This window comes from Scylla paramamosain, chromosome 10, assembly GCF_035594125.1.
Source record: "Scylla paramamosain isolate STU-SP2022 chromosome 10, ASM3559412v1, whole genome shotgun sequence".
Taxonomy (NCBI): Eukaryota; Metazoa; Arthropoda; class Malacostraca; order Decapoda; family Portunidae; genus Scylla; species Scylla paramamosain.
This window is the reverse complement of record NC_087160.1, coordinates 22,376,932-22,387,414: the sequence shown is the minus strand read 5'-3', so window position 1 is coordinate 22,387,414 and position 10,483 is coordinate 22,376,932. Positions and strand designations below refer to the sequence as shown.

General features: G+C 41.5%; 1 protein-coding gene across 1 annotated transcript in view; it reads right to left on the bottom strand.

Moving 5' to 3' along the window:
- Positions 1-1,630: 1,630 nt before the first annotated feature.
- Positions 1,631-10,483, bottom strand: part of LOC135104536 (uncharacterized) — a 17,608-nt gene continuing 8,755 nt past the window's right edge. The window contains 12 exon segments of the mRNA XM_064012110.1: positions 1,631-2,394; positions 2,761-2,905; positions 3,015-3,132; positions 3,246-3,426; positions 3,670-3,784; positions 3,977-4,173; positions 4,289-4,507; positions 4,662-4,792; positions 5,065-5,164; positions 5,358-5,473; positions 5,782-5,945; positions 6,317-6,442. Coding sequence (XP_063868180.1) covers positions 2,207-2,394; positions 2,761-2,905; positions 3,015-3,132; positions 3,246-3,426; positions 3,670-3,784; positions 3,977-4,173; positions 4,289-4,507; positions 4,662-4,792; positions 5,065-5,164; positions 5,358-5,473; positions 5,782-5,945; positions 6,317-6,442 — 1,800 coding nt within the window. The 3' untranslated portion in view covers positions 1,631-2,206.

Sequence of the window (10,483 nt, the reverse complement as noted above, 5' to 3'; positions counted from 1 at the left end):
GTATTTTTCTTTTTAATGTTCAATGAATATAATAAAAAGACATTCATTTTTAAATATTTGCCAAAAATCAAAACTAACTTCAATCAACATTTCAGAGATTAGGAATTGTTCCTCTCATATAGTTTCATAAGCTCCAATAGCCCATATTTGTGTAACATGAATAGCATTGGAGGAGATATTTTTTATATCTGTATCAGTCTCAACAATTACTATTATTATATAAATGTATATTCAGCATTTTATATATTCATCCCACGTGTACCACTTCCAGTCCTTAGCTATAACACCTGCATACATGTGTTCGTCTTCCTTCCTGGTCATTTCTCCTTCTCTATCTCAAGGGGATTTCACACCCATTTCCAGTCCTTAGGGATAACACCTGCGTTCGTCCTCCTTCTCTATCTCAAGGGAATTTCACACCCACTTCCAGTCCTTAGGGATAACATCTGCGATCCACTTAGCTCAGATAAATACAGCCTGCATGGTAGCGAGCTCTCAGTTCATTCGAGAGTCAGAGTCGCAGTCAGTCAGAGGCGAGCTCTCAGTCCCAGTCGGTCACCCATTCATGAGCAGTCAGTCTTGGTCTCTCATTCAGTTCCGCTCAGTCACAATCAGTCTTGAGAGATGCTGCTCAGTCATCATTCATATCACTTGAGAGAGAGAGAGAGAGAGAGAGAGAGAGAGAGAGAGAGAGAGAGAGAGAGAGAGAGAGAGAGAGAGAACAGTCAGCCGTCACGTTACAATTTCGTTTTGAATCCAGTGTATCAAACCAATATGATACATATGGCAAAATCTGCCATTTTGAGATATTGCGGTTTAAAGTTTAAGAATTTAGTGTAATTTACCTAATGCAACTAGGGAGTTGAAATTCACAGGTTATATACTTCAGGATGTATGGTAAAAGCAAACAGAGTTTCTTTTAGTTACTCTGATTGTTTTTATACGTAGGCCTAGAGCGATTCATGCTGTCAAGCTTAATTAACGATCTCGGGTGGGGGGACAAGCGTATTATTATATTTCGCCTTATTTCGCGATATTTCTAAGTAAAAACTAGTGTTCTACTGTTGAAAATAAATAAAATATTAATTTAAAATATATCTGATGCAAATGCATTGATTATTTGTTAGGTTTACGAAAAAAAAATTTCATAAATAAATTCGGGAAAAATAAGTTATAGCTAAAAGTTTCCCACTCTCTAGCTATACGTAGAGAGAGAGCCGTAGATTTTTACAGGAGACTAAAGAAAACTGGGTAACTCAGAAAAAAATTAGGAAAAAAATGGAGGAAAAAAGTTATCATACCTGTACCACGGCGTGCATAACCGCAGATATTCATGACGGAACGCCTCATTACATAACACACAAAAAATTTTTATCACAATGTTGTATATATACCCCCCCAAAAAAAAGAAAAAAAAAACGGAAAAAAATGCAGAAAAATATGAGAAAAATAAAAACATTGAACAATACTAAGTTTGTTCTGCTCAATCAGAAATTTTAGAGAGATCAGAAGTCAAGCGTTCTGTGGCTTCCCTACGTGAGGTGTTGACTTCCTGAAGGGTTGGACGTCTACGAAAAGACATGGAAAAGTGCAAGGTTGGTATCAACATGGGAGTGGACAGGACAAGAAATTTGGTTCAGATCATTTATGAATAAAAGGAAGAGAATGGATGACAGAACAGAACCCTGAGGAACAACCACTGTTAATAAACTTGTGAGAAGAACAATGACCGTTTTAACAGCAACAATAGAACGGTGAGAACGGTGATGCCGATATCATGTGTGTTTTTCTAATTGGACAATAATGGATTGATTATTTGCTGTGTTTATGAATATGATATTGTCTGTGTTCTTGCACAATGATTGCCTTAATTAGTGAATATATAGTGAAGATAGAAACCAACACTAAATAACTGAACAAACCTTAGATGAATACGAGTAAGAATTTTTTATGGTCATTCGTAATAAATGTAAGTACTATTAATTCATTAAAATTTGAAAAGCTTTATGCAACATCTCAGTCACAACTACTGAATAAGTGGACAGTCAGGTTGACGCGGATGTAGGTTACAATATAAAGCCAGGACACTGAACTAACACGATTGGATCTGCCTATGGAAATTAGTACAAATAAGTAAAGAAATGAGGGATACCGTTTGTCCTGCTGACATATTTGACAGGGAAGCTGATGATAACCTTAGCGACAATTACTGTTCCCTGACGGTGAAGATGAACTCATTAGGCATTGCCTTGCGGAAGAACAAATCATTCAAATCAGGTATCAAATTGACGGACTTGCCAGGCGGAGGAGCGATGGAGAAGCTTTGGAAGACCATGGTGGTGAGGATGAACAGCTCCATCCGGGCCAGACTTTCCCCAACACACGTTCTTTTTCCTGGGCCAAATCAAAACAGAGAATGAAATTAAGGTTTTTTGGGTGTTGTTTCAAAAACAATTATTTTTATTTAAGTCTCCTTCACAATAATGTTTTCTCTCGTTGGATGTCTCAAGATAACCATTTACAGAAATTGCTTTACTATAAATTGTTAGCCGCTAATGATGACTGACCATCGTTTTGAGGTCAGAAACACACACGCACTGCTTCGTCAAACACCCATCGTTAATGGAAAGTGAAAATATCAAAACAGCCAAATAAATATACACATCAAAGATACGATACAAATATCACTCTTGTGCCATGTAGCTCTAAATAAATACACAAATAACAACCTGGAAGTCTTCACAATAAAAGCAAACTTACCCACACCGAAGGGCAGGAACCCCTCCTTGGCCATGGAGAATTTGCCGTTGTCATCCAGCCAGCGCTCCGGCCTGAACTCCTTGGGTCGATCCCAGTAGCGACTGTCATAGTGGATGGACGTGACGGTGGAGTTCATGACCGCTCCCTGCAAATACACGTGTGTTCATTTGACTCAGCAATTCAAGAACTCAAGTTAATACTGTTTTAGTTATTGCCAGCACCACAAGTCACTGGAGTACACGACAGTAACGCACCTTGGGAATGGTGTAGCCTCCGAGATGCGTGTCACTGGTGGCCATGTGAGCCAATCCGAAGTTTACCAGTGAACAAGCCCTCATCACTTCGTTGATTATTGCTTCCGTGTACGGCATCCTGAAAGAGACGCAATCCAGCGGTAGTTGAGGGAAAGGAATACTTGTTTACACTTGCAGGGTGAACTTAAAAAGGTTCTGATACATGAACAAGAAGACAGGGAAGTGATTCACCTGGGCTTCTCTGCCAAGGTGGGCAGAGCTCCATTGGGAAGCACTTCGTCGATTTCAGCATGCAGCTTACGCTGAACCTGCGGGTGTGCGGCCAGGTAGCAACACAGCCACGTGAAAGTATTGACTGTGGTCTCGCTTCCCGCGAAGAACATACTTAACAATACAAAAGTCAAATCCCGCTCTGAAACAGACATGACAAACATGAAACTGACCCAAGTGAAAGATTTCAGGAATGATAAAAAAAAGAAAAAAAATCTTATATTAATGTGCAAAAATGACATGCAGATGTGGAAGCAACCTTGAGTAGTCATACTAAAGGACTAAACTGACTAAATAACCTTAATCAGAAATTTAATGAGATTGGGACATCCCCTTACACACAGTGAGGGACGAGGGAGCGATGGGACACCTTTAAGAGACTTACCGCTACAGGTTGTCTCCGGATCATCTTTCTTGGCCTCCATCTCCAGCAGGTAGCTATCAATGAGGTCCCGCGGGTTGTCTGGATCCAAAGTGGCCTTGTGCTCCTCGATCTCATCCTGACCACACAAAGGAAAAAAAAATAAATTACTCCCTTCAAAACATGACTCCTCTGAGAGAAATTTTACCTTCACTTCAAAGCTCGATGATCCCGAAATAAGACTTTGTTACCAAAAGAACTAGGGAATTAGAGCATGCCATATGCATCATTCACAAAGATAATTTTCACGTTCATGAAAAAAAATACTCACTGAAAAGTATCGGATAAACATTTCCAATAAATGTTCCATTTCATGATACGTTATGAGGCGTTTAAAGAGAAAATTCGGCATGATATTTTCCAACCATGGAAAGAAATCCTTGAGAGCTACTCGGTTTGAAGATGAGAACTTGGCCGAAAGTCTTAAGAACTCTTGCAACCTTTCGTCTTCTGCATCGAACTGTCTGCCTGTAAGGACGAGAAACAACGGTGAAATTCTTTTACAAACAAAGATATGAAATAGACAAGACTGGAAGTATAATGCAGAAAAGTAAACTCTTCCCCAGGCTCACTCGTCACGCACTTGCCACCATGTGCCAGATCACGTTGAGCACAGTCACGTGAAGCTGATGGGGAATCATTCCGGGTGTTCCAGCCTTCTCTGCGAGAGTCTCGCGCAGCTTGAGGCATTGTTGCTGCACCGCCCACACCAGGGAGGACTTGCCCATGCCAAGGTCACGCAGCTGCCGCAGCGTAAATTTCCGGTTGTTGTGCCAAAGAAGACCATTACTCGCTGTGATTCCTGTTTAAGAACACAATAATCCAGTCACCTGTGCTGTAGCACAATTTGGCATTAAGACATCTTTTATTTCTCAGCTTGCTGATGTGTCACGCAGTGTATGTCAACGTTAAAAAACGCTCTTATCTCAGCATATTAACTGCTTAAGTGACCCCACCATAGCCAGTTTCCTCGAAGGTCTTCAAGATCTCCCAGTTTGGTCTGTCTATAAAGTCGAATCTGGAATAAGCCTCCTTCACCAGTTTGTAGTCCTTCAGAAACACCATCAACTGAGTCCCCATCCTCCACCTGCATCGGAAAGACAATGCTGCTCAAACACACACACACACACACACACACACACACACACACACACACACTCACAAAGAGAGAGAGATTGAGAGAGAGAGAGAGAGAGAGAGAGAGAGAGAGAGAGAGAGAGAGAGAGAGAGAGAGAGAGAGAGAGAGAGAGAGAGAGAGAGAGAGAGAGAAGAGGGGCGGGGGGGGAAGACGATTAGATAATATTTGCATGGTGGGACTATGGATGCACAGAGTTGGTAACTGTCCACACAATCACTCACAGGAAGATGTCTCCATACTGCTCGTGGAGGTCCATCACCTGGTCTTCAAAGTTCTTACTTGTCCAGGTTATGTAGCCCACTAGAGGAAGCCCCCACCTGCCTGAGGGACATCACCACCAAGCGCCGCCATTACGCATCACAAACCAGGGGCGGTGGAAGGTATGAATTATCACCACGATATCAAATTGTACAATTCGATTCCTGCCGTCAGTGTACATTCTGCATTAAGTGAAAGCTCTCGTAGCATGAAGTGTGTGACTACATGAAGTTGTGTGAGGTCGAGAAGTACTTACCTGGAGGCAGTCCGGGGGGTTTCCTGAAGGTCTTCCACAACAGGAACACCAGCACAGCGAACAGAAGCAGCTCCACCAGCATCTTTGTGGCTTGCCACCGATAATTGTCTTGTATTCTGAAATGAAAAAGGGACAAAACTAAGAGCTAGGACTTCAGTATCAGCGATACTGCCTTCGAAATATTTTTTTATTTTTTTATTTAGAAACAGGTAATACTGTAAGTAAGACTATTTGCTGGACTTTAGTTTGATGCCATATATAAGAGGCACATATTTCATTCGATACTGATCATTCTTCGTACATAATACATATCCCATTCGAGAATTAACACCACGTAAGCGCTAACGTGCTGAATGACAAACACCAATGAAATGACGTTGTTTGTTTTTTTCTTCATACTCACATACTCGTAGCGCTCACTCACATCCAGACCAATAAGTGGTCTAGGAGTTTTCTCCCTGTGGAATGATTCTTTCCCCGCACCCGCAAAACATCGAGGGTTTGCGTCACGCTGCTGATATTGTGACGAACTACAGATGCCAGACTCGTAAGCAATCTTGCTTGGTCCGTTACGTCCTGCTTATCTGACTATAAATTTGTCTGACAAATTTAAACTCTCTGTACAAATTTGCGTCCGAGTTTTTACGATCACAAGTCACAGTGATATTTACGTACATCAGAGGAGACCTATTACAGCAAATATTTCAATGATTATCATCCAACAAGGACCAATATGACAACTCATTTTATCATAAAATGTGACTGCCACTAAACAAATCTGAAGTGGCTGCCAGGGTGCAGTCAGGGTGTGAGTGCAGCCCCAAAGGTAACAGAATTCCTTAGATATAAGAGACCTTCATCAGGAAGGAGGATTAATCCCGTGGGGCAGGAGAACAGAAGGACCGTTCTTAGACGTCATAACAATAATGATTGTCAGGTCCTAAGATCTTATGAGAGACTTTGTACTCCTGGTCACTAAGTAGCTTCCTCTCTCCACTTAGGTCAGTTTCAGATATCTCAGTCATTGCTATTTTATGAACATAGTAGACCGAGCTTCTCATAAGGGACAACACTAGGCGATCCCCCTACAGTGACATATACCTTATGCCTAATCACCATACTATGCCATAATTATTACTTAATAGAGACCTTGCTGCTGACGTCAATATAATGTTCTTTCGTAGTAACAGTGAGAAATTAATGTGAAGTCGAGATAAGCATTTAGCTATGAGAGGCCTTTAGTCACGACAGGGACTGAACACCTGACCGAGAAGAGCACAGCACCTCACATGTGAGGATCATAACGATCACCAGGTCCCAAGTTCATTTTGCAGCTACTATACATGTTCCTCTCTATATTTGGATTAAAAAATTCTGGAGTTTCGGTTTCCCCTATATCAAGAATACGCTACTCAGTTTTACATTATGGCTGAGTTTTGGAAAAAAAATGTGGGACAGTCCCTGCTCAGATGTAGGTAGTAGTATCATACCATATATTGATACACCATACACTATATATTTACTGCTTAATGGGATCCCATCGTTGCCACCAATATGATGCGTTGTCTTGGTTGATTCATAAAAACACTGTGAATATTTAGCCACGTGAGGCTGTCCTGGAACAATAAAAGTTCTTACATCCATTTAGATCAATTTCTGGTGCTTCATTTTCTCCTATACCATGAACACAACAGACTCAATTTTCTGTTAAGGATGAGTATCTTCCGAGAGAAGTATGTCTATCCCTACCCAAACATGCAGGGTCATAATATGCCTTATCACTGTATCATGTTGCTTCATACATTGTACCTACTTAATGGGAGTCCGTCTGCTGTCACTAATATAATGCCTCAAGTGCAAACACCATGTGTAACAAGCGTGTCAAGGGGTAAATTGTCCATCTCACATATCACGTGTCATGAAGCAAGAGCGAAAAGGAATACATCAGGTTATCAAGCAATATATGGTGATCAGTTTCATTATCACCATCAACATTATCATCACCGTCATCATCACTATCAAGATTCATCCTCCCCAAATCCTATCTGTATCTCTTAGCTGACAATCTGTTTTAGGTAGACCAATACAGAGAAACTTGATCCATCTACTGCTTTGTGTACCCTGCCTTTCTCTTCACTATCTTATCCTACTATCTCTAAATTGCTATAACTTTAATCTTCTTGATTTTCTGTCATAGTATATGAAGTCTTCCACACACCATGAACTTCTAATATCGCTTCAAAACGCGCACACACACACACACACACACACACACACACACACACACACACACACACACACACACACACACACACACACACACACACATTCATATAGAATTTAAGATAAAAATTAGAAGTCAAAGTCGGAATGAGTTCAATGTATTGTGCACCTATGTGTGTGTGTGTGTGTGTGTGTGTGTGTGTGTGTGTGTGTGTGTGTGTGTGTGTGTGTGTGTGTGTGTGTGTGTGTGTGTGTGTTTAAGTAGGAGGGTCACCGGCCAAGGGTAACAATAATCTAATAAAAAAATAAATAAATAAAAAAAAAAAGCCCACCGAGATGCAGATCCCGAATAGGGTCCGAAGTGGTGGTTAAAAATTGAAGCCGTCTTGAAACCTCCCTCTTGAAGGAGTTCAAGTCATAGGAAAGTGGAAATACAGAAGCAGGGAGGGAGTTCTAGAGTTTACCAGAGAAGGGGATGAATGATTGAGAATACTCTTGCATTAGAGAGGTGGAAAGAATAGGGGTGAGAGAAAGAAGAAAGTCTTGTGCAGCTAGGCCGTGGGAGGAGGGGAGGCATGCAGTTAGCAAGATCAGAAGAGCAGTTAGCATGAAAACAGCGGTAGAAGATAGCAAGAGATGCAACATTCCGGCGATGAGAAAGAGGCATGAAGACAGTCAGTTAGAGTAAAGGAGTTGATGAGACGAAAAGCTTTTGATTCCACCCTGTCTAAAAGAGCGGTATGAGTGGAACCCTCAAGACATATGAAGCATACTCCATACATGGTCGGATAAGGTCCTTGTACAGAATTACCAGCTGGGGGGTTGAGAAAAACTGGCGGAGACGTCTCAGACACCTAACTTCATAGAGGCTGTTTTAGCTAGAGATGAGATGTGAAATTTCCAGTTTAGATTATAAGAAAAGGACAGACCGAGGATGTACAGTGTAGAAAAGGGGGCCAGTTGATTGACATTGAAGAAGAGGGCATAGTTGTCTGGAAGATTGTGTCGAGTTGATAGATGGAGGAATTGAGTTTTTGAGGCATTGAACAATACTAAGTTTGTTCTGCCCCAATCAGAAATTTTAAAGAGATCAGAAGTCAGGCGTTCTGTGGTTTCCCTGCGTGAACTGTTTACTCCCTGAAGGGCTGGATATCTGTGAAAAGACGTGGAAAAGTGCAGGGTGGTATCATCAGCGTAGGATTGGATAGGACAAGAAGTTTGGTTTAGAAGGTCATTGATGAATAATAAGAAGAGAGTGGGTGACAGAACAGAACCCTGTTAATAGATTTAGGAGAAGAACAGTGACCGTCTACCACAGCAGCAATAAAACGGTCAGAAAGGAAACTTGAGATGAACTTACAGAGAGAAGGATAGAAGCCGTAGGAGGGTAGTTTGGAAATCAAAGCTTTGTGCTAGATTCTATCAAAAAGCTTTTGATATGTTCAAGGCAACAGCAAAAGTTTCACCAAAATCTCTAAAAGAGGATTACCAAGACTCAGTAAGGAAAGCCACATCGCCAGTAGAGCTGCCTTGACGGAATCCATACTGTCGATCAAATAGAAAGTTGTGAAGTGATAGATGTTTAAGAATCTTCCTGTTGAGGATAGATGAAAAAAAAAAAATAGATAGGCAGGAAGTTGAAGCAATAGGACAGAAGTTTGAGAGATTAGAATGGTCACCCTTTTTAAGAACAGTCTGAATATAGGCAAACTTCCAGCAAGAAGGAAAGGTACATGTTGACAGACAGAGTTGAAAGAGTTTGATTAAGCAAGGTGCAAGCACGGAGGCATAGTTTCGGAGAACAACGGGAGGGACCCCATCAGATTCATAAGCCTTCCTAGCGTTAAGGCCAGCGAAGACATGGAAAACATCACTGCGAAGAATTTTAATAGGTAGCATGAAGTAGACAGAGGGTGTAGGAGAGAGAGGAACAAGCCCTGAATCGTCCAAGGTAGAGTTTTTTGCAAAGGTTTGAGCGAAGAGTTCAGCTTTAGAAATAGATGTGATAGCAGTGGTGCCATCTGGTTGAGATAAAGGAGGGAAAGAAGAAGATGCAAAGTTATTGGAGATATTTTTGGATTGATACCAGAAGTCACGAGGGGAGTTAGATCTTGAAAGATTTTGACACTTTCTATTAATGAAGGAGTTTTTGGCTAGTTGGAGAACAGACTTGGCATGGTTCTGGGCAAAAATATAAAGCGCATGAGATTCTGGTGATGGAAGGCTTAAGTAACTTTTGTGGGCCACCTCTCTATCATGTATAGCACGAGAACAGGCTGTGTTAAACCGAGGTTTAGAAGGTTTAGGTCGAGAAAAAGAGTGAGGAATGTACGCCTCCATGCCAGACACCATCACCTCTATTATGCGCTCAGCACACAAAGACGGGTCTCTGACACGGAAACAGTAGTCATTTCAAGAAAAATCAGCAAAATACCTCCTCAGGTCCCCCCAACTAGCAGAAGCAAAACGCCAGAGGAACCTTCGCTTAGGGGGATCCTGAGGAGGGATTGGAGTGATAGGACAAGGTACAGATATGAGATTGTGATCGGAAGAGCCCAACGGAGAAGAAAGGGTGACAGCATAAGCAGAAGGATTAGAGGTTAGGAAATGATCAAGAACGTTGGGCGTGTCTCCAAGAAGGTCAGAAATACGAATAGGGTGTTGCACCAATTCCTCTAGGTCGTGGAGGATAGCAAAGTTGAAGGCTAGTTCACCAGGATGGTCAGTGAAGGGAGAGGAAAGCCAAAGATGGTGTTGAACATTGAAGTCTCCAAGAATGGAGATTTCCGCAAAAGGGAAGAGAGTCAGAATGTGCTTCACTTTGGAAGTTAAGTAGTCAAAGAATTTCTTATAGGCAGAGGTGTTAGGTGAGAGGTATACAGCACAGATAAATTTAGTTTGAG